The sequence below is a fragment of the Geotrypetes seraphini genome, chromosome 3, assembly GCF_902459505.1.
Source record: "Geotrypetes seraphini chromosome 3, aGeoSer1.1, whole genome shotgun sequence".
NCBI lineage: Eukaryota > Metazoa > Chordata > Amphibia > Gymnophiona > Dermophiidae > Geotrypetes > Geotrypetes seraphini.
The window spans coordinates 21959458-21987144 of record NC_047086.1 but is presented as its reverse complement, the minus strand read 5'-3'; the positions used below and the strand labels follow the sequence as shown (position 1 = coordinate 21987144).

The 27687-nt window shown below is 46.4% G+C and overlaps 1 protein-coding gene across 16 annotated transcripts in view; it reads left to right on the top strand.

The window, feature by feature from the left end:
- Positions 1–27687, top strand: part of SNAP91 (synaptosome associated protein 91) — a 262921-nt gene that overhangs the window by 197071 nt on the left and 38163 nt on the right. For 9 of the 16 annotated variants that reach the window (XM_033937980.1, XM_033937977.1, XM_033937978.1 and 6 more), the window contains 3 exons: positions 1525–1608; positions 9386–9469; positions 26057–26188. In XM_033937980.1, the coding sequence (XP_033793871.1) occupies positions 1525–1608; positions 9386–9469; positions 26057–26188 (300 nt within the window). The remainder of the gene's footprint in view (positions 1–1524; positions 1609–9385; positions 9470–26056; positions 26189–27687) is intronic. The other 7 variants (XM_033937982.1, XM_033937985.1, XM_033937988.1 and 4 more) reach the window with 3 other exon arrangements.

Below are 27687 nucleotides of genomic sequence, written 5' to 3'. Positions count from 1 at the left end.
AGGAGCAGCGTGGGTTTGAACCCACTACTTCAGTGTGCCGAGGCTGTAGCTTTAACCATTGCACCGCTCTAGAAATCAAAATGTAGTAAAAGTGAGCCAAGTATAGGACAATCAAGCTATTCTGACATCACTGGTGAAGTTGGCTCTTACTGGTGGAATGAGGCATTATGATGTCACAATACCAGTTCTGGTTATCAGAGGCTGGAGCTTGTCAGTTTTCTATACCATTCTCAGAAGTGAGCTCAGAACAGTTTACATGGATTTATTCAGGTACTCAAGCATTTTCCCCATCTGTCCCAGTGGGCTCACATTCTAGCTAATGTACCTGGGGGCAACGCGGGATTAAGTGATTTACCTAGGGTCACAAGGAGCAGCATAGGATTAGAACTTATAACTTCAGTGTGCTGAGGCTTCGCTCCAACCACTGTAAGATGCATATAACACATTGTTTTTCTCTGACTGAATGAAGGGGTTGTAACAAGTCAAAAACTTGCTACCAAAGCATCAGTCTGTTAATATCACCTATATCTTGTTTTGATGAATGCTCCGTTTTCTAATAAGCCCAAAGGGCCAGAATCCCACACTAAATATTTTCTGCCATCTAGTTGTTTTTATAATAAACTTTTGTGCGTTCGTCCTGATGCTGTGCTGTTTTATCCCTCTCTGTTGTGTGCCATTCTCTACTAAGCAACCTCAAAAAACGCTAAAGGTAGTTTTGATGGGTTCGTAGACAACGGCGCGAAAGACAAAAGCGCACGCCGACAATTGAGCGCAACGCGTGCCGCTCTAAATTACAGTTTTTAGGGGCTCCGATGGGGTTTTTTGTTGGGGAACCCCCCCCCAGTTTACTTAATAGACATCAGGCTGGCGTTATGGGGGGTTTGGGGGGTTGTAATCCTCCACATTTTGCTGTAAACTGAACTTTTTCCCTAAAAACAGGGAAAAAGTGAAGTTTTCAGTAAAATGTGGGGGGTTACAACCCCCCACAACGCCCCCACAATGCAGCGCGATGTCTATTAAGTAAAGTGGGGGGTGTTCCCCCCCACGCCCACCCCCCCACGTCGGAGCGCTAAAAACAGTAATTTAGAGCGGCGCGGTGGCACGCGCTGCGCTCAATTGTCTGGGCGCGCCTTTGTCCCGGCGCGCTTTTGACCTGACACCGTTTTGATGTATTAAACAACTTGAATTGACCTCTTGCCCCGTTCATGGTAGCCCTGAATTACTTCATGTCAGCTCCAGGAATGGAAGTTTGGAGCAAGGTCCCGTGTGCTCTCTAATTGAAAGCACAAACCCTAAATTGTGAGAATATATTCATTGTGAGCGTGTTTAGCCAACTAATAGCATTTCTGCTGATGTTTGCAAAAAAAAAAAAAATGTGGTATTGTTTTTGTCCTAGTTCTTTTGTAGGGTATTTGCTTTTTATGAGAGACTGTTAGTAGAATTTACAGCAAATGAGATGGTATTTGAAGACTTTGTGTAGTGATTTACTGATCTTTAACTTTACTTGTTTCATGCCTGCCGCAGTGGATGCCTTTACGGCGCCATCTCCTATACCCACAGCTTCTCCAGCAAAATTGGAACCCTCGGCCATGCTTGATCTGTTTGGTGGTGGGTATTTCTAAGAGGTTTGGCTTAATCCGTCTTCGTGACGATGCTCTTCCTCCCATATTGTACAGATTCTTAAATGACTCGTTCACAGCCTAAAAGATTGCTACGTTCTTAAAGGCTAATGTTAATCCAAAATACAGTGATGCCTTGGAATCCGAACTTAATCCGTTCCAGAACCCCGTTCGAGTTCCAAGACGATTTTTCCCATTGAAAATAATAGAAACTGGATGAATCCGTTCCTGGGTCCCACAAACTCAAATTTTAACAGTAAATATACTTTCCTATTAGTCAGACATCATCTAATAATAGGAGGGGGGAAGGGATACAAAGATAGGTTTCTTTACATGAATGAAGGGCTTTGAGGGAGGGTGGGGAGAGGGTTACATTTATATGCTTAGATTATAATGATAAGATATCCAAGTGCTTTGATTCATTGTGTTTATTATGATTATTGTACACTTGATGAAAGATTTTTAAAATGAATAAAGAATTAAAAACAAAACAGTAAATACACTGGATTTTAAGGTAAAATAGTAACAAATATTCCAAAGCAGCATTCAGACTCTGGGGCCCAAACGCACACATACAATGTGCAGGGCGTTCGGATTCCAAGTCGTTCGAGTTCTGGGGCGTTCGGTTTCCGAGGTACCACTGTATGTCGAAACTTGTGCAGTGACCTTCTGTCGTGCTGGAGTGACATTAGGGCAGTTGAGAAAATGCGCTGCTAGAGAAACTTTTAGGAAGTTCCTCAAAGCACAATTGTTTTGTCCATGCTTTTTTATAGGGTCCGATTTGTCCTGTTTGAGGAATTACTGTGCATTTAAATTTTAGATGGTTTCTTCCTTTCTTGTGCTGTTTATAGCTTTTATGTATGTGCATATTTTTGTAAACCACCTAGGAATTAGACCAGTGGTTCCCAAACCCTGTCGTGGGAGACCCCCAGCCAGTCAGGTTTTCAAGATATCCCTAATGAATATGCATGAGAGAGATTTGCATATAATGGAAGTGACAGGTATGCAAATCTCTCTCATGCATATTCATTAGGGATATCTTGAAAACCTGACTGGCTGGGGGTCCCCCCAGGACAGGTTTGGGAACCACTGAATTAGAAGGTATAGAAACTTTTTAAAATAAATAAAAATAACATTTTTATTAAATGTACAGACTAGGGTTTGACAGTTCATAGACAACGGCGCGAAAGACAAAAGCGTGCGCCGACAATTGAGCGCCGCCGCGCCGCTCTAAATTAGTTTTTAGGGGCTCCGACGGGGGGTTTTGTTGGGGAACCCCCCCAGTTTACTTAATAGACATCGCGCCGGCGTTATGGGGGGTTTGGGGGGTTGTAACCCTCCACATTTTACTGTAAACTGAACTTTTTCCCTAAAAACAGGGAAAAAGTGAAGTTTTCAGTAAAATGTGGGGTGTTACAACCCCCCACAACGCGGCGCGATGTCTATTAAGTAAAGTGGGGGGGTTCCTCCCCCACGCTCCCCCGTCGGAGCCCTAAAAACAGTAATTTAGAGCGGCGCGCACCTCTGCGCTGCGCTCAATTGTCTGGGCGCGCCTTTGTCCCTGCGCGCTTTTGACCTGACACCCAGCTGGACTTGTCGAGGCCCATATTCAGCTGTTGCCAGGCAGTGCACTGGCCACCTGACACTGGCGCTCAACCTGGATACTCAGTGCCGGGCTGTTTCCGGCAACATAAGAATATAAGAAATGCCTGCACCGGATGAGACCTGGGGTCCATCTAGTCCGGTGATCCGCACACGCGGAGGCTCAGCCAGGCGCACCCCGGCGAATACCTTAGTCGCTCGTATCCCTCAATGTGTCCTGCAAGAAGACTTGCGTCCGATTTTTCCTTTAAATCCTAGAATGGTGGTTTCCTCCATCACCTCTTCCGGGAGAGAGTTCCAGGCGTTCACCACTCGCTGTGCGAAGCGGCAACAAAATCCAGTTTTATTCCTGGCTGCAGCAACTTAACCAGCTATGCCAGTATTCAGCTCTAACTGGTTAAGTGCTTAGTCCCCGATTCTATAAAGTTTGCCTAAAGTTAAGACCGCCAATATTGGCACTGATTCTATAAAACTCAGGCGCCCATTATAGAATCACGCATAGCGTCTCCCTCAGCGTGCTTAGACGGTGCTTGGCATCGTAACACGTAGGTTGCGCCATACTTATGCCCGGGTTTTCTTCGCCTAAAGTTAAGTGCCAGTATTAGAGCACAACAGCACCTAATTGACAAAGAGGCGCCTAACTCGAAACCACGCCCTTGATCCGCCCTTAACCACTCCCACTTACTTTTTATAGCATTGGGTTCTTCAAGTTAGGCGCCTAACTTCCAAGTCCAATGAAAGCTGATTGTAAGGTATTGAGTGTCAAGTGTCGGCACCGATTCAAGTCTAACTAGGCAGACTTTATAGAATCGGCCTAAGTGGCTAAAGATAGGCCCAGCTACTTATGAGGTGCTAGGTTGTGGGATGTAGCCAGTTAACAGCTCACCATGAATATTCAGCGGCAGATATCTGGCTGTATCTTGCTGAATAGCTGAAATTAGTTGCCAGTTTGCTATTTAACTGGCCAGAGGCCATTCTTGGCCACTTAAATAGTTTTGAATATCAAAGTGATTATAAGAACTGCCATCTCCGGATCAGACTTTGGTCCATCAAGTCCGGCGATCCGCACACGCGGAGGCCCAGCCAGGTGTACACCTGGCGTAATTTTAGTCACCCGTATCCCTCTATGCCTCTCATAAGGAGATGTGCATCTAGAACGGTGGATTTCCGCAATAACCTCCTCTGGGAGAGCATTCCAGGTGTCCACCACTCGTTGCGTGAAGCAGAACTTCCTGGTATTTGTCCTGGACTTGTCCCCCCTTAGCTTCAGTTGCAGTTGACCTGTTTGTCCACCCCCAAGCTGTCTTGCCTGCATCACAAATCTTTAGAGCTAGGTTGTAGCTAAAGAACCTCTATAAAACATTTGGAAAGATGCTTGAGGGCGCATGGGAGACAGGCCTGCTTCTCCTCATTACAAGGACGATTTACAAATGGTCAGTTTTATGTTGTCTACCCCAAAACCGATAGGAAGAAAGTGGACTCTGAGACAGCCCAAATATGCTTAATATATTGACCTGGTTCTGCTCTCTAGCTGGGCCTGATCTACAATTAAAAACTCAGCCGTGGAAGTAATATATGAAAAAGACTTAGGGCTCCTTTTATTAAACCGCAGAAGAGCTGCTTATGTACAACGGGCTGGTGAGTAAATGCTCTGATCCTCATTCAGTTTCTATGAGCGGTGGAGCATTTACCTTGTCGGCCTGCGGTAAGAGGCTCTTCCGCGGTTTAGTAAAAGCCCCGCATTAATGAGTGTTAAGCCATCTCGGCTGCCAAATGTTCCTCCTGCCAAATGTGGGAACCACAGAGAAGGTGGTATATCAGATGCAAGACCCTTACCCTCTTGCCTCTGCTGACAGTCATCTGCAATGCCAGAGGAGGACTGAGGCACAGGGAGGTTTATACAGAGCATCAGAATCTTGAACGCAGTGATGGAGATGTGATAAAGCGGTACTTGAGTTTTTGCCACTAGAAACAGAATCCCAAGCGTAGCAGACACTTCCCAGAGTCATTTGTTATTTTTAGTGACATGGAAAAATATGTATGTACTTAAGAAATATGTTTTTGTTCATGTTTTTCCTGTCGGTAAATCTACTGGCAGATGGAAGGTTTGATCAAGTTCATCCTTCCTGCTTCTAGCCAGGGACACAGACCATATCCACTGCCAGGCCAGTGTTTCTCGTCTGCTTTTACAAACTTCCACGGACAGATTCCAGCACCTCCTTTCCATAGTCAACTACTGTTACCATTTTATGGTGCTTGTAACATTTCCAGATATCTCTGATGCATGGGACTTGCTAATGTTTCTTAGGCAGCAATTTGTGCAAACTTTCCATACTATTTCTTGGGGGGGGGGGAGAGTTCTTTTTGTAAGAAGCATTATTTAGTCGGGAGTGGGAGATTTTTGAGCTCACGAGAAGAATTCATTAATTAAAATGGCCTTGTTTACTATGCGTTTGAGAAAAATGCCGTTTTGAAAAACATGACTTACTACTTATGAATATAGGATGTCACTGGTTTGAGAGAGTGTTTTAAAATTCGCCATTTCCTGTTGCCATAACAGAAAGTAACAAGGCAACATATGGTAGATCTCGTATGACATTTGAAGGATAATTCCTGGATTGAGGCCAGGAAGCTGCCTGCATAAGTGTTTCCTAAAGATACATAGGTGCCTATGTCATTTATAAATACAAACAAAAGCAGTACAAATCATGCCACCTTTGGACCGGCAGAGGAAGTTTCAAGAAGGGGGGCATTGTATAAATCTGTGCACATACTTGTCAGTTTAAGTTTCAAGTTTAATTAAATTTGAATGTATCGACCATCGACGTGCACCTGGCCGGTTTACAAAGCTAAAAAAGGTTAAAATAATTTTTTTTGTAGGGGGTAGGAGGAGGAAATGTGAACATTAATTAGGCAAGTTATAAATACAAACATGAGTTTGAGGGGAAAAGGGGGAAAGTTAATACAGTGGTACCTTGGATTACGAGCATAATCCGTTCCAGGAGCATGCTCGTAATCCAAAATGCTCGTTTATCAAAGCGAGTTTCCCCATAGGGAATAATGGAAACTCGCTTTGATGCTTCCCCCCCCCCCCCTGTGAACCGGCATTGCTCCCCTCGAAGGCCCCCCCTGCGATCAGGCCCCCCCCCTGCCTCGAACCAGCACCCCCCCCCCCGCCACGATCCGACATCCCCCCGCCGCTTCTTACCCTCATCTGGGCTCTTGAAGATCGGCCTACTCGTCTGCTGGGCCTTGAGCATCTGAGCATGCTCAAGGCCTGCGAGTTCACATTCACGTTCAGAACGTGAACTCGCAGGCCTTGAGCATGCTCAGATGCTCAAGGCCCAGCAGACGAGTAGGCCGATCTTCAAGAGCCCAGATGAGGGTAAGAAGCAGCGGGGGGGTGCCCAATTGTGTCGGGGGGGGATGTCAGATGGTTTCGGGGGGGTGCCCAATCGTGGCGGGGGGGGGTCGGATCGTGGCAGGGGGTGGTGCCGGTTCGAGGCACAGGGGGTGCCGGATCGCAGGGGGGGGTGCTCGTAAATCGAGTCATGCTCGGTTTCCGAGGCACCGATTTTGCAAATGTTTTGCTCGTCTTGCAAAACACTCGCAAACCGGTGCACTCGTAAACCGAGGTACCACTGTAATTACATCATAAAAAAACAAATAATTAAAGAGAAGAGGGGGGGAGCAGAACACCAGGAATGGGGATCATTTCTTAAAAGCAGTTCTTGTAATATACTGCTATGCTGTTGGAAAGGAAAGATTTAGACGCTGTGGTATGCGTCTTGGAATAAGAACGGTTTTAGTTTAGTTTTGAATTTGTCGAGGGAGTTTTCGAAGTGGAGTTCAGGTGGCATGGCGTTCCATAAAGTTGGAGTTACAATGGAAAAATTAGTATTTCTAATATAGTAGAATTCTTTGATGGAAGGTATAGTCAATAAATTCTGGTCAGGAAGAGCAAAAGAGGATGATGAGTTTATCAAGAAAAGATGGGAGACGCGAAAGTTTGATTTTCGAAAACTAGCAGTAAAGTTTTATAAGTGATACAGTGGGTTATGGGTAGCCAATGTGCTTCTCGCAGAAGAGGAGTGACATGATCATATTTTCCAACCTTATAGATAAGTTTGATTGCCGTATTTTGAATGAGCTGTAGATGACGTAATTCTTTTTGAGTAATTCCATTATATAGGGAATTGCAGTTATCTAAATGAGAAATGACCAGTGAGTGAATAAGGGTTGTGATGGCATCAGTTTCAAGAATTGAGGTTAAAGAACGAATGAGCCAAAGTTTGTGGAATCAGCTTTTTACGATGGAGCTTATCTGGTCATGGAAGGTTAAATCTTTGTCTAGAATAACTCCGAGTAATTTTATTTTTGATTCCATTTTTACCGTGCAAGATTTAATAGAGATTTGCCCATGTATCATTTCATTGTTCCTGATTGGGAAGAGTATACCGCAGGGTTTATTGATGTTGAGGCAAAGTTTATTTATGTGGAGCCAATCGCTGATTTTCTCAAGTTTAGTGTTCATTTCTTGTATTCTGCAATTATTGGAAGGATCAACAAGGTGAAGAAGTTGGATGTCTTCTGCATAAGTAAAGATAGTGAAGCCAATGGACTGAGCTAGAGTGAGAAGAGGGTCAAGAAAAATATGGAAAAGTAAAGGAGAAAGAATGGAGCCCAAACCCAGTACTTGCCTCCTGCAAAGTCTGCGCCACTGTGCCTGACACCAGCTGGGTTTCTTTAAGAACCAATTAAGTCCGTGAACCTGGTTTATAAAATAACAAAATTTAACAGGGCCTTAATGTAAGGGCATCCTTCTGTACTTCCACAGAACTGAAAATGGGCCATTTTGTCAGTGAGAGAACAAATGCAGAACCAAAAAAGGAACAGAAACCCCCACGTAAAATTAAACAACGGACGAACAAGTGGGGTAAACCGCATCAACCTTGGGATAGACGATCTTGTTCTTCCACCATTTTTGTCAGTGCCAGGCTTTAAATTAGATGGAATTGAACCGAGCTCTTTGGGCTCCTTTTACAAAGGTGAGCGCGCGCTAGCCGCAACCGCCTCCTTATAAGCAGGCGTTAATTTTTCAGCTAGCTCGCTAATCTTGTGCATGCGCTAAAAACGCTAGCACACCTTAGTAAAAGGAGCCCTTTGTCTCTTCTGTTTAATGATTTAATTAGATGTTTTGTGAAAGTGACACATTGGGATTTAAAGATTCTGGTTTTCTATGGACCAGATATAAAGTTCAGGCAAAAGATTAAACTAAAAAAAGACTGCCTTGAATCTAATATTTTGGAGCAGTTGTTCCTCTCTACAGAAATTGCAGAAAATTGTGGGTGAAATCAGTGGCATAGTGAGGGTTGGAGGTTCCTGGGGTGGTGGTATCCCCCCTCGCTCCTTCCCTTCCCCCAACGCCATACTTGTGCCCTCTCTTCCTCCTCCCCTCCCCTCCTCCCCCCCCCCGGTACCTCTCTAAGTCTTCACCAGCACAAGAAGCTTCTCCGGCTGCTGCTGGCGCCGGCATTGGCTTTCCCTCTGACATCACTTCCTGGCCCCACGAACCGGAAGTGATTTCAGAGGGGAGCCAGGCCAGCCCGAACAGCAGGCCTTAGAAGTTGCGCTGGTGAAGATTTAAAGAGATATGGGAGGGCGCAAGCATGGCATGAGAGGCGGAGAGGTGCCGGTGCCCCCACCAAGACTGCACCCGGGCCAGTCCACCCGCTCCCTCCACCATATCACTGCATGAAATACTGTATTTGGTATTAAAACTAGGCAGACAAAGGGCAAGTAGGTGTTTAGCTTAATTAAGATAAATGGAAAGATCAGCAGAAATTTTCTCTGGCAGTTTTTTTTCTGTGGAATTTTCCCCCCTTAGATGTTAGAGAAATACTCGTAAAGTCCCTGAATAAAGGCTGCACTGTTTCAGAATTGTAGATGTTTTTGTTCCAGAAACTTCCATCCCACTTTTGGTTTGACTGGTACATGAACAAAAGCATTTCTGCCTCTCGGTTGTCTGGTTTGTGCTTGCCCAACTCCTGTGATGCCAGACTTGTGATACCATGCGATTAAAGTTGGTTGTTGTATCTAGCTGAAGTACATGTGTTTATTGTCTTTTCTTTACCTTAAATGCTGCATTATGGAAAACCCTGTAGATGCTTTTGGGAGCTGTGTTCAAGAACCACAGCCTGTAACCCAAGCAGCTTCTAGTTCATCAGCTTCTGCAGATCTACTTGCTGGTAAAATATGTGTTTCAAACATTATTAAAATCTGTATGTTGTAGCAAATTTCTACAAAATACACAACATAAGGAGTGGAATTGTCCTAATAAGACTGGTGAACACAAGCTATTGCCAAAATGTTCTTTAATTCATCCAGTGACTCAATGAATAAAGCCATTTGAACTATTGGATGAATTAAAGGACATTTTGGCAATAGCTTGTGTTCACCAGTCTTATTAGGACAATTCCACTCCTTATGTTGTGTATTTAAGTTTGTGGTTTTGTTTCCCCTGTTCTGTTCCCTTTCCGTAACAAAATTGTTACATAATCAAAATGCACACTTTACCATTGCTGTTTTTCTGTTTGTTTAATTTGTTCTGACTTCAGCGCTCATCTCTTGAAACTTAGAAAACATCTTCATATCAGAACCTGTATAGTCGAGTCACATTATTATCCCAGGACAAGCAGGCAGCATATTCTTAACGCATGGGTGACGTCACCGACGGAGCCCCGGTACGGACCTTTTTAACTAGAAAGTTCTAGTTGGCCGCACCGCGCATGCTAGAGTGCCTTCCCGCCCGACGGAGGAGAGCGTGGTCCCCAGTTTCTTCGTTTCCGCGGAGCGAAGAAGACGCATGTGTTTTCAACGGCCGTTGAAAAACTAATTTTTGCCTTCCCGCTCGCGTATTTTTTCACTTTTTTTCCTTTTTTCTTATCGGTTTCCCTTTATTTTTGTTTTCACCAAAAAAAAAAAAAACTCGTCGAGTTTTCCTTATTTTTTCAGGCCGGCCCCGGCGGGGCCTGTTGCCACCATACAGGCCTCCGGGTTCGATTTTGCGGAGGCCGTGTTTCCATTCATGCCCCCTCAACCGGGTTTTAAGAAGTGCCAGCGGTGTGCACGCCCGATCTCCCTCACCGACCCACACAATTGGTGCCTCCAGTGCTTGGGTCCAGAGCATCGGGCTGACACCTGCACCCGCTGTGCTACGCTTAAAAAGCGTACTTTGAAAAATCGGCAGATCCAGCAAAATATTTTGTTTGGTACCGGATCTGCCATGGAACCGGCTGCGAAGTCGACGGCACCACAAAAGTCGGCACCGACGACATCAACACCACCGGACCCTTCCTCGGGGTCGTTGGGCCAAGGTAAGCCGGCTAAGAAGCCTCCCACTTCCCTTGAGCGCCCTCCTGCCATGGTTGCGACACCGGCCCTCCCGGCACCGCACCGGCCCCGCAAACGCTCCACTCCAATCTCGGTGAGTGCCTCATCATTGGCCTCCTCATCGCCGGAGCGTAGAGCGGCACCTATGGTACCGAAGAAGAAAAAAGCGGTACCGGTGCCTCCCCTGGACGACCGCATCGCGGCCATACTCCAAACACAGTTACAGGAGCAGCTGCAACAACAGCTCCAACAACTGTTGCCGGCGTTGCTGGCACCGCACCTTCCGGTACGGGACCGGTCCAAGCCTCATACTGTCCCATCGGTGTCGACCCCCTCGGTACCAATTAATACTTACATGCCGGTGCTCTTGGCAGAAACACCTACAGTACATACCCGTGATGCTGCCGACCAGTGTTCCCTCTAAGCGGGCGGGTGTTGTGAGCAAACTTTTTTCACCGTGAGCCAAAAATATCGGGCGCCAGCAAGTTATGAGCCAACTCGCCCGATTCTCCTCTCGCCGCCCTGCCATCTGCCGTACGCCTCTTCCGATTGTGCGCTGTGACGAGAAACGTGTGCGCTGCGATGTAATATTTTGTGCGCCAGCGCAGCTTAGCGGGAACACTGGTTCAAATGGTTTTATTTATTTCCCCAAATTTATTTTTGTTATACGCATTGAAAATATTTGATATTGCGTTTAAATCAAAATCTCAATAAACTTGAAACGAGTGCCCGTGAGATTGTGGGAGGGTTAAATACTCAAAACTTAGAAGTTTTTGCTACGCCAGCTTTCTGGTATCTTTACATACAGTGGCGTACCTAGCATATGTAACATCCGGGGCCCATCATTTTTTGGCACCCCCCCCATCTGTAAGAAAAACATGATTTTTAGTAACAAACCACACGTCACACATGAGTACCTAGGAAAAGGCAGCATCTTACATATTGCAGTGAGCAGTACATCAATACACCCATTGTAAAACTAAACAAGCCAGACCAGCACAGATCAATCCTACACCGTCAATCCTAACAGAAAACACACAGAACACAGAAAACACCTTCGCCTAGTAAGGAATATGTAATCACAAACTAACCCCTCCCTCTTTTACAAAACTGTAGTGTGGATTTTAGCTACGGAGGTAACAGCTCTGATGCTCATAAAATTATGAGCATCAGAGCTGCTACCACCAAGGCTGGTGCTAAAAACGCTTCACAGTTTTGTAAAAGGGGGGATAAAATAAAAATACATAGACAAAGGTTAAATTGAACCAGCAAGAAGCTGGACTCTGCATACAATGCTTCACAGAAACAGTGACACATGTCTCCTAAAGCAATAAATAAATAGAAATTTTTTTCTACCTTTGTCTTCTGTGGTTTCTCCTTTCCTCATCTTCTTGTAACTCTCTTCCTTCCATCCACTGTCTGCCGTCTCTCTTCCCCTATATGGCATCTTCTCTCCTTCTATGCCCCTTCCAGAAACTGTATGCCTCCCCCTTCCATCTCTCCTTTCACCCCATTGGTCTGGCATCTCTCTCCTCGCCTTCCCTCTCCCACACCTCTCCTCATAGTCTGGTATCTCCCCTTCCCTGATTCTCTGGCATCTCTCTCCTTTCCTTTTCTTCCATCTTTCGCTCCCCCTCCATGCTCTCACATCTCCCCCTTCCTTTTCCCTTAGACTGGCATACCTTCCTCCTACGCTCCAAGCCCTGGCATCTCCTTTAATTCCCTCCCTCATCTTCCTTCTCCCTCCCGCTGGGTACCGCAACACTCTTCCCTGCAGCTCTGCACTTCCCCACAATTGCCATGCTTCGGTTCCTCTTCTTCCTTCCTTCCTCCCCCCCCCCCCCCGCGGGACCCTGCGGCACCATCAACTCTTACTCCCTCTAATGTCGGCCCTGCAGCTCCAGACTTCCTCGCACCTTCTCCCCTCCCCCTTTGGATCGCTATTATTTTAAATGTTATAGCCGCGGAGCTGTATCCATCAGTGGAGATGTCTAACCTCGGCCTGCCCCGGAACTCTTACTGCAGCAGCCGCCCGTCTAGGCAGGAACAGGAAGTCACTGTTGCAGTAAGAGTTCCGGGGCAGGCCGAGGTTAGACATCTCCACTGATGGATACAGCTCCGCGGCTATAACATTTAAAATAATAGCGATCCAAAGGGGGAGGGGAGAAGGTGCGAGGAAGTCTGGAGCTGCAGGGCCGACATTAGAGGGAGTAAGAGTTGATGGTGCCGCAGGGTCCCGCGGGGGGGGGGAGGAAGGAAGGAAGAAGAGGAACCGAAGCATGGCAATTGTGGGGAAATTTGCGACGCGTGTGTGCGCTGTGAAGAGAAACTTGTGCGCTGCGATGTAATATTTTGTGCGTGAGCGCAGGCCAACGCAGCTTAGCGGGAACACTGCTGCCGACCCTGTCTGGTCCCAGGAACGACATCGGTCTTCCTCACCCGGTACCGCCTCGGTGCGCTCAGGCAAATCTCTTTCAAAGACCCGCCATGTCGAGCCCTCCACACCGATGTCCAAACGTACGCACCCCGACGTTAGGGATCCAGATTTGTGGGAAGACTCCCCTCACGGTACCGAGGAGGACGCTTCGTCAACCGACGAAGAACCCTCCATGACCGACACCGTCTCCAAACCAGAGCAATCCTCTTTCTCCAAATTCCTTAGGGAGATGTCAGCAGCTCTTTCCATTCCCTTAGAGTCCGACTCTAAAAAGTCTCAGGCTTTCCTCGATGCCCTAGACTTTGAGCAACCTCCCAAAGAATTTCTGAAGTTGCCCGTCCACGACATCTTACGGGAAACTTTCTATAAAAACTGGGAAGCTCCCCTCACGGTTCCTGGAGCCCCTCGTAAATTGGATAGCTTGTACCGGGTTATTCCAATCCCAGGGTTTGATAAACCTCAATTGCCCCACGAGTCCCTCCTGGTGGAATCTACTTTGAAAAAATCTCAGGGTTTCAGTGTATATGCCTCCACCCCTCCTGGCAGAGAGGGAAAAACCATGGATAAATTTGGTAAGCGCCTTTTCCAAAATACCATGTTAGCCAATAGAGCCAACAACTACACCTTCCACTTCTCCTTCTACATGAAGCATCTGGTGCAACAGCTCTCCTCCTTACAGAAATACCTTCCTGAACGTAAGGTCCCTCTTTTCCAGCAACATATTTCCAGCCTCCTCCAACTCAGGAAATTCATGGTTCGCTCCATCTACGACTCATTTGAGCTGACCTCTCGTGCATCTGCCATGGCGGTGGCCATGCGACGTTTGGCATGGCTGAGAGTCTCTGACCTGGACATTAACCACCAGGACCGCCTGGCTAACGCACCTTGTCTGGGTGATGAACTCTTCGGAGAGTCCCTGGACTCAACAACCCAGAAACTCTCAGCACATGAGACCAGGTGGGACACTCTGATTAAACCTAAAAAGAAGACTCCACCTGCTCGCACCTACAGACAGCAGTCTTCCTACCAGCGCAGGTTCTCGGCCAGACCTCTCAACCCGCCTCAACAGCAGCCTCGCCGACCTCGTCAACAGCATCAATCTCAGGCTCGCTCACAGTCTCACCAACCTGCCAAGCCTCTCCCTCCGTCAAAACCATCTCAGCCCTTTTGACTTTTTCCTCCAGGGCATAGCCAGTCTCCCATCATCATTGCCTCTTCCTCAGCCTATCGGAGGTCGCCTCCAAATCTTCCTCAGCCATTGGGAGGTCATCACATCAGACCAATGGGTCCTCAACATCATTCGCCACGACTACTCTCTCAACTTCCAGACTCTTCCACCAGACAATCCTCCCGTAGAGTCTGCTTCTCACTCCTCCCAAACCCCCTCCTCCTGAGGGAGGTCCAGTCCCTCCTTCTTCTCAATGCCATTGAAGAGGTGCCTCCGGACCAAAGGGGTCAGGGATTCTACTCCCGCTACTTCCTGGTTCCCAAGAAGACAGGAGACCTTCGTCCCATCCTCGATCTCAGGGACCTCAACAAGTGTCTGGTCAAGGAGAAGTTCAGAATGCTCTCCCTTGCCACGCTTTACCCTCTTCTCTCTCAACAGAACTGGCTATGTTCCCTGGACTTCAAAGAGGCCTACACTCACATCCCAATCAATCCGACTTCACGTCGCTACCTACGGTTTCAGATACAGCACCGTCACTATCAGTACAAAGTGCTACCTTTTGGCCTCGCTTCATCGCCCAGGGTGTTCACCAAGTGCCTTATTGTGGTGGCGGCCTTCCTCAGGTCTCACAACCTCCAGGTGTTCCCCTACTTGGATGATTGGTTGGTGAAAGCACCTACGTCTCCACTTGTGCTACAAGCCACTCATCACACCATCTCTTTCCTCCATCTCCTGGGGTTCGAGATCAACTACCCCAAGTCGCATCTGCTTCCCACACAGCGACTTCAGTTCATTGGAGCAGTTCTCTACACCACACTAATGAGGGCGTTTCTCCCCTCCGACCGTCAACGGACCCTGCTTCACCTCTGTCGTCAGGTGCTCCTTCATCACTCCATTCCTGCCCGACAGATGATGGTCCTCCTGGGCCACATGGCCTCGACGGTCCATGTGCTTCCTCTGGCGCAACTCCACCTCAGGACACCTCAATGGACTCTTGCCAACCAATGGTCACAGACCACGGATCTTCTTTCTCATCCCATCTCTGTGACATCGTCTCTTCAGCAATCTCTTCAATGGTGGTTGAACTCCTCAAATCTTTCCAGGGGTCTACTCTTTCATCTACCCCCTCACTCCATGATCATCACCACGGATGCCTCCCCCTATGCGTGGGGAGCTCACCTGGGAGATCTACGCACCCAGGGACTCTGGACCCCTCAGGAGCGTCAACATCACATCAATTTCCTGGAACTCAGAGCCATGTTCTATGCTCTCAAGGCCTTCCAGCACCTTCTCTGCCCTCAGGTTCTTCTCCTGTGCACAGACAATCAAGTCGCCATGTACTACATAAACAAGCAAGGCGGCACCGGATCTCGCCTTCTTTGTCAGGAGGCTCTCAGCATCTGGACCTGGGCCACGGCCCGCAATCTCTTCCTCAAGGCTGTCTATATCCAGGGCGAACAGAACTCCCTGGCCGACAATCTCAGCCGCATCCTTCAACCTCACGAGTGGACTCTGGACCCTTCAACACTCCACTCCATCTTTGCTCGCTGGGGCACTCCGCAGGTGGACCTCTTTGCAGCGCCTCACAACCATCAGCTGCCCCAGTTCTGTTCCAGACTCTTCTCTCCTCATCGTCTGACCCCAGATGCATTCCTGCTCGACTGGACGGATCGGTTCCTCTATGCCTTTCCTCCACTGCCTCTGATGTTGCGGACGTTATCCAAACTCCGCAGGGACAGGGCCACCATGATTCTCATCGCTCCTCGGTGGCCTCGCCAACACTGGTTCTCCCTCCTGCTTCAGCTCAGCTCCAGGGAGCCCATTCCTCTTCCTGTGTTTCCTACTCTACTTACGCAGCAACGTCAGTCTCTACTGCATCCCAATCTGTCTTCGCTCCACCTGACAGCTTGGTTTCTCTCGGGCTGACCTCTCCAGAGAATCTGTCTCAGCCTGTCCGTCGCATTTTGGATGCCTCCAGGAAACCGGCCACCCTCCAATGTTACCATCAGAAGTGGACCAGGTTCTCCTCTTGGTGTCTCCTGCATCATCACGATCCCACCTCATTAGCGGTGGAAACTGTACTGGACTATTTGCTCTCTCTGTCCGATGCTGGCCTCAAGTCTACCTCAATCAGAGTCCACCTCAGTGCCATCACTGCGTTTCATGAGCCTATCCTCGGAAAACCTCTCACGGCTCATCCACTGGTTTCCCGGTTCATGAGAGGCCTCTTCAATGTCAAACCACCTCTGAAGCCTCCTCCTGTCATCTGGGACCTGAATGTGGTTTTATCAGCCCTCATTAAACCCCCTTTTGAGCCTCTTGCCACAACTTCGCTCAGACTTCTAACATGGAAGGTGCTTTTCCTCATTGCCATCACCTCTGCCAGGAGGGTTAGTGAGATGCATGCACTGGTCGCCGATCCACCGTTCACTGTTTTTCACCATGACAAGGTGGTTCTGCGTACCCATCCTAAATTCCTTCTCAAGGTGGTCTCGGCTTTTCACCTCAACCAGTCCATTGTGTTGCCTGTCTTTTTCCCTAAACCCCATTCTCATCCTGGGGAACAGGCGTTGCACACGCTGGATTGTAAGCGTGCCCTTGCATACTACTTTGACCGTACCAGGGCTCACCGCTCGTCCCCTCAGCTCTTTCTGACCTTCGATCCTAACCGTCTAGGTCGTCCTGTCTCTAAACGGACGCTTTCCAACTGGCTTGCTGCCTGTATTGCATTCTGTTATACTCGGGCCGGTCTCTCACTGGAAGGTGCTGTCACGGCCCACAGGGTCAGAGCTATGGCTGCTTCTGTGGCTTTCCTCCGTTCCATGCCCATCGAGGAAATCTGCAAGGCTGCCACTTCGTCCTCAGTTCACACGTTCACTACTCACTACTGTCTGGATGCCTTCTCCAGACGGGATGGACACTTCGGCCAATCTGTGTTACAAAATTTATTTTCCTAATGGCCAACCATCCCTCCTCCCTCTCTGTTAGCTTGGAGGTCACCCATGCGTTAAGAATATGCTGCCTGCTTGTCCTGGGATAAAGCACAGTTACTTACCGTAACAGGTGTTATCCAGGGACAGCAGGCAGATATTCTTACGTCCCACCCTCCTCCCCGGGTTGGCTTCTTAGCTGGCTTATCTTAACTGGGGACCACACCCTCCTCCGTCGGGCGGGAAGGCACTCGCGCATGCGCGGTGCGGCCAACTAGAACTTTCTAGTTAAAAAGGTCCGTACCAGGGCTCCGTCGGTGACGTCACCCATGCGTTAAGAATATCTGCCTGCTGTCCCTGGATAACACCTGTTACGGTAAGTAACTGTGCTTTATGACCATCTCCAGGATAACCGCCTCTGGAAGAATGGATGGCAGCCAGACGCCGTGGGAGTGACTCAGTAAGATGCTGGATGGTTGCTAGAGGTATCTGGAGCCATGCAGACAGTTACTCATGGGTGCATGGTGGTGGATCTGGTTGTTGAACATGTCAGTTGAGGTGGTCCTAAATGTTCTCGATTGGGTTAAGGTCTAGGGAATTCGGAGGCCAGAGAAGTAGCTATTCTGGAGGCCGCATTACAGTAAGGATGTGCTGAGACTGGAGTCGGTCCAGAGAATGGCCACCCGGATGGTCTCAGGACTCAAGGATCTCCCATATGAGGAGCAGCTAGGGAAGTTACACCTCTACTCACTCAAGGAACGTAGAGAGAGGGGAGACATGATCGAGACATTCAAGTATCTCACGGGCCGCATCGAGGTGGAAGAAGATATCTTCTTTTTCAAGGGTCCCTCGGCAACAAGGGGGCATCCGTGGAAAATCAGGGACGGGAAACTGCACGTTGACACTAGGAAGTTCTTCTTCACTTTAAGGGTGGTTGATCGCTGGAATAGTCTTCCACTTCAGGTCATTGAGGCCAGCAGCGTGCCTGATTTTAAGGCCAAATGGGATAGACATGTGGGATCTATTCGCAGAGATAGGTAGGGAGGGTCATTGAGGTGGGCAGACTAGATGGGCCGTGGCCCTTATCTGCCGTCTATTTCTATGTTTCTATGAAGTCTTGGTCGTGCTCTGCGAATCACTCGCAAACAATTCTGGCGGTATGACATGACGCATTGTCCTGTTAAAAGATCCCATCGGCCCTAGGGAAGACCGTCAATATGTACGGGTGTACTTGATCGGCAACGATGGAGAGAGAGCCATATTGGTTGATTGATTTAAAACACTTGTAGCCTGCTTATCAACCATCTATGCGGATAACAACGATACATACATAATTAAAACAAAACATAGCAGATTATTAAAATAACAGCTTACAATAAACAACTTACACATATGCCTTAAAATAAAAAGCCAAGATTACAAAATAACCAAATTTGAAAAGGCAAGTCGAAAAAAATAGGCTTTCAAACTTTTACAGAATGCCAAAAAATCAGAGGTCAGACAGATAGAATCTGGAACTGAGTTTCATAGTGAAGATCCAGCTACTTGGACCATATGTTATCGATTTGCAACGTGGGAACAGCCAAAAAAAGCTCTGTCTGTGATCTCAAAGAACGAGAAGGCACATAAGTCTGCAGCAGAGAAGCAATCACCGTGGGCAACAATCTTGGACAGACTTGAATACCAGGGTTAGAAGCTTAAATTGTATTCTCCAGACAACCGGCAACCAGTGAAGTTCGGCCAGCATAGGTGGGCCAGCATGGGAATAATGGGGCCTTCCAGAGGTATTAAGGGATCCAGACCATACCAAGAAAACATTCCCCAGACCATAAATGCTTGTGTGCATCCAACAGTGGTTTCTGAGTGTGTTCTTGGCGGTTTCACACCTGACACACCAAATCCATCCATTTGATGGAGCTCAAAATGTGACTCATCGGAGAAGGCAATCCTCTGCCAGTCCAATGGCGGGCACTCTTGTGTAAATTGCAGACATTATTTAGCGATGAACCCTCGTGAGACCAGCTGTCAGCTCCAGAACCCCATTTGCAGTGGGGTTCCCTGCACAGACATTTTGGACAGACATCTGGAAGCTCCCTGGTTCGTTTGGACGGTGAGTTGCTCCACGGTAGCGTACTGATTGACCCGCACCAACCTGCCCAGTTGACGTTCACCTCCTGCATCTATAGTTCGTGCTGAACCACAGTTACCACGAGCCATCAAAAAGGTTCCATTCATCCACTCACTGTACACTTTAACCACAGCAGCCTGTGAACAGTTTGAAAAGTCGACCGTTTCTAAAATCTACTGCCCATTTTCAATGTCTGATAAGTTATACTTTTTCCCCGTGACAGCCATGAATGCTATATAGGCAACTTTCTGACATCCCACCTTATATACCTCACAAAGTCTGTTCATGGCACGTGCATTCATTCATTGGCTGTGTTCCTGACCTCAGAGGTAGGCGGTGGTCATAATAATGTGATTCAATTGCGTAAAATGCATGTACAGTTAATCTCATTATTTGTGGAATTATGGTTCATGAAAATGTTTGCAAACCGCGAAATCACAAATAACAAAACGAGGAGTCTCATGGGAAAATAGAGGTTAGGTTTCAGCAGTTCATGTTGCGCCTCAAAACCACAGAAAGTGGGTCCTATGGGAAAATAGGGTTAGGTTCATGCAATGAAGTACAGTGGAACCTCGGTTTGCGAGTGTTTTGCAAGACGAGCAAAACACTCAGCAAACTTTTGCCTCGCAAACCAAGCATATTCTGGTGTACGAGCACCTCCCCCCAACCCCCCGCTCTAACCGGCATCGCACCCCCCCCCGAACCGGTATCACAACCCTCCCCCCCCCCATGAACGCCCACCCCTGCGAGAACCGCAAAGCACCCCCGTGCTGAAAGCGGCATCCGCCCGCCCTTCCTCCCAAGCACTTGGTCCTTACCCCTTCTGCTTGTTGTAAGTGTGAATTCGAGCTCCCGCCTCTTGCCTGGGCTTGGCCTTGAGCATCTGCGCATGCTCAAGGCCTTCTGGCTCTCGTTCTCTCGGAGTGAGAGAGGTAGGAATTGCCTGAAGATTGATAAATTCATCACCTAAACAGACCTACGCTTTGTCCCCCTACAACCCAAAGCAAACAGAGTGGTTTTGATAGATTTTCGGAATGCGTTGTAGGTAACAAACCCTGACTTCCACAGCAATGGTGTAGCTGGGACTAAGTGAGCCCTGGGCAAGAGAACTGAGACGGGGGCCCCCCAGCACGCGTGTTTAGGTACAGAACTTCCCCCACTTCGTGCTTAGCTACAAATCCATTGGGCCCCCATGTCCCAAGGCTACTTAGATGCTCAGCAATGCATCGTTTAATCCTGCAGAAAGTTTGTTCAACAATGGGCTTTATGTACAGTACACAACCTGAAAACTGTTGCAATCTGTGTGGTCTCCGCTGAAAGGGTGGATTGGTGTGTAGAATTTTCATCATAGTTGTTTCTAATAAATAAGGGCAATGCACACAGTAACAACATTTATGATGACCCCCAGGTGAGTCTTTGTTATTCATAGAAGTTGAAGATAAAAATTTGTCCCAAATTTCTGTGGCACTTACACTTCCCCCTTCCTATTTGCGGTTCCAACATTCGCGGTTTTGCTTATTCGTGATTTTTTTTCCCAGCCCCCCTCCCCCCTCCGAGAATTGAAAAAAAAAAAAAAAAGAAACGCCCCTGGGACTTGGATCGGGGCGAGGAGGGAGGCAATAGGAGGCCGAGGGGGGCCTCATCACAATAACAAACCGGTTCATCTTCGTGGCGATGTGAGAGAAACGAAGAGCCCCAAGGAGCCGGACCCTGGAGAGAGCGGTCAGGGCCCACACAGACCTAACCACATGCACGCAAGAAGGCTCCAGCCGCTCCCTGGCCTTTCACGACACAGGCTGCCTGGCCCAGGTCGTATGCCCTCAGAGAGGAATGATCTCCGCTCTCAGCGTTCTATGACCCTGGCTGTCAACCCCCCTCCGGCAAGCGCCTCTTACCTGCATCCTCCCACCGCTGCCTCTTCGCTCCCCAGGCCCGACCCAGAAGTGAGGAAAGAGGAGACCGAAGCATCCGCACTGGCCCCCTGCAAACACGCAACATGCATGGAGGGAGCTGATCAGAGGCAGAGACCACCAGGTAAGGTCTGGGGTGGGTCAGAGCCGGCAGAAAGTTATTCGCGATTTTTCACACTTCACGGTCTGGTTCTACGCCTAAGCCACGCGAATACCGAGGGAGAAGTGTATATCATTCCTCAGCCATCTTTTCGTCAAGCTGAAGAGCCCTAACCTCTTAAACTTTTCCTTATATGAGAAGAGTTCCATTCCCTTAATCATTTTGGTTGCCCTTCTGTGTGCCTTTTCTAACTTCCAATGTATCGGGTTTTTTTTTTAAATGTGGTGACCAGAATTGTACACAGTATTCGAGATGAGGTTGAACCATGAAGTATTGTAATCTTTGTTTTATTTCATTTTCTATTCCTAATCATTCCAACACTTCCCTCCTACCTACAATGTGAACCTTCATTGGATAAATTCAGAACAAAATTAAAAACCTTCCTGTTCAATGTTGCGTGCAGCCAGTTCCCTTCCTTTACTTAGTCCCTTTTATCTTGACTGCCCCCGCACCCACCCACCCCCCATGAATGCCAGGGACACCTGGGGGTCAGACCTGCATAGATGGAAAACAGTTCCCCGTTCTTCCCCTAACTGTTCCCCTCTTTCTCATCATTTATTGTATTTCTTCATTCTTACCCTTTGCTCCCCTCGTTCAGTCCCCATCTATATTCTCTTTCTCTGTTCTAGTTGTCAATTTTTATACCACATAGACATTCCTCGATGGGAGATATATCAAGTATGAAATAAACCTGGAAATTTTGCTTTTGATTGTTTGCTCTTTCAATAAGTACAAAGACTAGGGGATTTGCTATGATGGTAGAAAGGGGACGTGCCAGGCAGAGGGGAGCACGAGGAGAATAGTAAAAGAGAAACTTAGAGTAGCTGCAAAGGTCAAAAATTTACATTGGGTGTGGATGTTGTTCAAAAATACCATCCTGGAAGCCCAGACTAGATATATTCCATGTATTAAAAATGGAGGAAGGAAAACCAAACAGCAGCCGGCATGGTTAACAAGTGAGATGAAGAAAGCTATTAGAGCTAAAAGATTTCTTAAGAAAATGAAAGAAGGATCCAACTACCATGTTTCCCTGAAAATAAGACAGTGTCTTATATTAATTTTGTGTCTAAAAAACAAACTATGACTTATTTGGGGGGCAGATGTCTTATTTTTTTCATGTACAATGATCATCTCTCCCTTCTTCTTCTCCACCCCAATCCTCTTTTCTTTCTCTCCCCCTCATGTGCAGCATCTTTCCTTCCCTCTGCGGCATAGTATCTTTCTATCCCTCCCATCCCCCCCGTGAAGCAGAACCCTTGAGCAGCATCTTTCTATCCCTCCCTCCCATCCCCCACCCATGAGCAGCATCTTTATATCCCTCCCATCCCCCCATGCAGCAGGACCTTTGCACAGCATCTTTCTATCTGTCTCTCTCTCCCTCCCATCCCCCCACGCAGCAGAACCCTGCCGACCTTCTCATCGCGAGACCGACATACCTCCCTCCAAACATCAACATTGGCAGCACTAAACAGACTGCTTCACAGCCTTCTCCCGCTGGAGCCTTCCCTGTGCTTCTTCGCTGATGACATCTTCAGTGATGCGTCAGAGGGTAGGACCCAGTGGGAGAAAACTGCGAAGCAGCCTGTTTAAAATGCTGCTGACTCTGCTATTTGGAAGGAGGTATGTCTATCTCGCGGCGATGTGGCAGAGGGTAGGACCTGGCGGGAGAAGACCTGTTTGGCCACCTTAAGATCATCACATACAATCACACCTAAGTCCAGCTCTTCTGTCATGCACATAAGTTCTTCACCCCCTAAACTGTACCGTTCCCTTGGGTTTTTGCAGCCCAAATGCATGACCTTGCATTTCTTAGCATTAAATTTTAGCTGCCAGGTCTTTCTTCATGTTATTCATACCATCCAGCGTGGCAACTCTATTGCAGATTTTGATATCATCCGCAAAGAGGCAAATATTACCCGACAACCCTTCAGAAATATCGTTTATAAAAATTTTAAAAAGAACAAACTCAAGGACAGAACCTTGAGGCACACCATTGGTAACATCCCTTTCCTCAGAGCAATCTTCATTGATCACTACCCTCTGTCGCCTTCCACTCAACTGGTTCCTGACCCAGCCTGTCACTTTGGGATTCATCCCGAGGGCACTCAGTTTATTTATTAGACGTCTGTGTGGAACACTGTCAAAGGCTTTGCTAAAATCTAAATACACCACATCTAGCGAACATCCTCTATCCAATTCTCTGGTCACCCAGTGAAAGAAATTGATCAGATTTCTAGTGAATCCATGTTGCCTCCAGTCCTGTAATGCACAGGATTCCAGAAACTTGACTATTCTCTGTTTTAAAAGCATTTCCATTAATTTGCTTACCACAGAAGTCCCTACTTCTTCCTTACTTCCACTTTTGTGGAGAGGGACCTCATCTGCCCTTCTCCAGTCCTCCGGTACCACTCCCGACTCTAGAGACTCATTGAAAAAATCAGTCAGCGGAGCTACCAGAACTTCCCTAAGTTCCTTCAGCACCCTTGGATGTACACCATCCAGCCCCATCGCTTAGTCTATCTTTATTTTAGCTAGCTCCTCATAAACACAACCTTCTGAAAATCGATCAGGGTCTATTACTTCTCCATCCCTATTCACATTTGTCTTCTGCAGTCTAGCTCCTGGTGCTTCAGCCATGAACACAGAACAAAAATATTTGTTAAGCAATTCAGCCTTTTCTTTATCAGTTTCTACATATTTCTCACAAAGCCATTTTTGCACTTCTTCCTATCACTAATGTATCTAAAAAATGTCTTGTCCCTCCTCGTTTTACCGTATCAGCTATCTTTTTCTTTCATTTGCATCTTTGCTTTCCTGAGACAGAAATGAGCAAAAGATGAATATCAAAATATTTAAGAAACTTAGAAGCATTCCTATGGGGAAAATTAGAAATGGGGGTGGGGTAATAAGACATAAGGAAAGATGGATGGTGACAAAGCAGCATAATTTTATAGTTTATAAGAGAAGAAGGGGGCGGGGCTTCCCGCCAAAGAGAGCTTTTCAAGGATGGAGTCTCGGTACAGTGAGGGGAACGATTGGCCTCCCTTCCCTTCACTGTGTTGAAGATTTGTAAACCGTGCCGAGCTCTATTGTTATAGAGAAGATGCAGTATATAAGCCTAAGGTTTAGTTTAGTGATAGGAAACCCAGATTATTTAAGACCTCTTTTGTGAATGTCAAAAATATTTTCTGAAGAGGAAAGGAGCAGGAAGTCCTCAGAGGTGAGTAAGCAGCAAAAAGGAGTACAATAGAATATAAACAAAGAATCTGAGACTAAAATCAATCCAGTTTTTTGAAAGAACTTGGACTGTAGGTCTTAGACTCAACACGGCCATGTTTCTTCTATAAAGCCTGCATTAGGACTATACAGTCTTCCAGTGCCATAGTCTACCACACAAGCCAGCAGCCCCCCTGCCATCGTCCTCTTCCTCCTCCTGCCAGCAGAACACGATAAAGACTATGTAGAAGGTGTTGTGTGTGTCTCTCCCCCCCCCCTCCTGATACAGGCTTTGTTGCCAAAATACATCCACATCAAGTCGGAGACCTAGAGTCGAGTTTAAAAACAAAACTGAATTAAACTTGCGTCAAAATATTTCATCATTTTAGTTCAGGTCGTTTTTGTTTCTTTTGTTTAGCCGTGAAAAGCCATGCCATATAAAATGTACTCGCCTTAACATATATAATGCTGATATGTAATGGCAATAGCAAAGTCACAATTGTAGCTAAACTTCTGTGGGTTGGTTTCGCACAAGTGAATTTGATAATGTTTTTAAGTTTTACAGGTCGTTTCACTCTGCTTTTAAAATGAAGTAAAAATACAAACACTGCCTGAACATTCACCAGACTGGAGAATTATGAAAGGCGATTGAATTTAAGATTTTTGAATTTTCCTCAATCTACCTTACTTCAACCAATTGAGATGTTAAAAAATATTTTGAGAGAGGTCTTACAAATTCCTGCTGAATCTATGCCCCCGATAACAAAAGCTTACTGTATTTCTATGGGTAGACCACTGAAAAAAACAATTTCAGATCAAGAACCAGGAGACCAGTCTCGATGTTACGGATCTCTTGGAGAACTCAGAAACAGTTTTGAGCAAATTTACCGTTACTGTTACGTTTGCTTTAGAATATGATAGGAATTGGATACTCCAAATGTATTTCAGGTTTAAAGATGTAAAATTTATGGGCAATTCCATTTTGATATTGTAGGTCCACTCAACCGAGAAAGGCCTTTTTGGCCCTTAAACCTCTGGTATTGAATCTCAAAGGAACCTTTTTCTTGCAATTTCCATGTAAATGCATTGTCAAAGTAAATGAGAAATCTTTTGCATTCTTCGACCCTGAGCATTTAAAAAAATTTTGGAATCAAGAAAACCTCTGGTACCCGTGGCAATCTCTACTCCTTCTAATGTGAATCAGGTAGAAACTGATGAAGTTTTAACATATAATTCCGCTACTTATAAATTTCCTTTGATGTTTTCTTTTTGATCCCTGTTGGTTTCAATGTCTTGCCTCAGGTCTCTTAACTATTTCCTTCTTAATGAGGTTTAAATAATGTTACTTATTGCATGTATGTATTTTGTATACCTAATTTTAGTTGTAAACTTATTTTCTGTTCAAGATTTATGCTTGTAAAAATTGGAAATTCGAATAAATAAATAATTTTTTTTAAAAAAATACAAACACCTTTTATCCATCTCATTCTAAAGGCTTCGGAGGATCTTTCATGACACCCTCTCCTGCTCCAATTACTCCAGCTCAGAACAACCTTATACAGCCCAACTTTGAAGCAGCTTTTGGATCAACACCTTCAGCAGGTGGTAGCTCATTTGACCCATCAGGTGAGGATACAATTTTTACATAAGGGGCAGCTAGATGGGTGTGTTCTAGAGCAGTGGTTCCCAACCCTGTCCTGGAGGACTACCAGGCCAATCGGGTTTTCAGGATAGCCCTAGTAAATATTCATGGAGCATATTTGTATGCCTGCCACTTCCATTCCATGCAAATCTCTCTCATGCATAATCATTAGGGCTAGCCTGAAAACCCGATTGGCCTGGGGGTCCTCCAGGACAAGGTTGGGAACCACTGGTCTAGAAAACAAATCAGTACTAAAAGGAATCGACACGTTACGTTCTCAGGACACAGGTTTTAAGGATATTTATAAAATATATGTGCATGAGATAGATTTGCATATCAAGGAGGCAGTGTATGCAAATCAGTCTCGTGCATAATCATTTTTTATATCCTGAAAACCGACTGGCTGCAGTTCTTCCAGATTTGGAACTTCCTGCTTTAAACAGTAGTTTTTGCTTTAAACAGTAATAAAACTACAAAGATTTGACTTCCTTCGAAAAACATTGAAATGAGATACATTGTGGTAGATGTAATATGAACCACCAAATAAACATACATAGTTTAATTTACCATTTGAAAATTAAGTGCAGTAATGCCCTGTGAAGAACCGATTGTTATAGTCAATATTTTAGATCAGGCTTATTTCCAGTAAACCAATTATCAGTTGCTACGCTTGAATTTTTATGCTCATCTGTTTTTTTTTCTCCTTCCTGTTTTTTTGGGGTAAGATTTCAGGATGCATTTGTGTTTTAACCCTTTGAATATTACAAAATATAAATATTAGCTTTATTTATATCCCGTCATACCTTTTCAGTTCAAGACAGTATACACACACAAGTGGAGCTGTAAAAACAGCAAAGTTATATCAGTTAGATTTGGGAGGGATAGACAGACAGAGAGGTGACTGGGAGAAAAGGGGGGAAGGGATGTAAGGCATGGTAGGTGTTGAGCAGAATTGAAGGGTCAGATGAATCTGTCGAACAGGTGGGTTTTTAGTGATTTTCTGAATGAATGGTATGTTAGTGAGTTCAGGATGAGGTCACTTAGGGTGTTGTTCCAGATCTCTGTTTGAAAGGAGAGTGTCCTGTTGAGGAATCTTTTGAATTTGCATCTTTTGGGGAAAGGAAATGTGAACAGTCGTGTTCTGCATGAAAAGCAGAGTTTGACCTGTAGGGTGAGATATTTCAGGAGGTAGGTGGGTACAATGCCAAAGAGAGTTTTGAAGCAGAGGCAATCGAATTTGAAGATAATTCTGGCCGCAGTAGGTAGCCAGTGAAGTTTCCTGTAGTATGGGGTGATGTGGTTGGATTTTTTTCAAGCCAAATATTAGTAGAACGACTGTTCTGGATAAGTCTCAGTTTCTTGATGGTTTTTTTGTGAGATCCTAGTTAGGTTATGTTGCAGTAGTCCAATGAGCTTAGGACCAGGGACTGGACCAGCAGTCTGAATGATGTGAAATCAAAGTATGGTTTTAGGGTGCATTGTT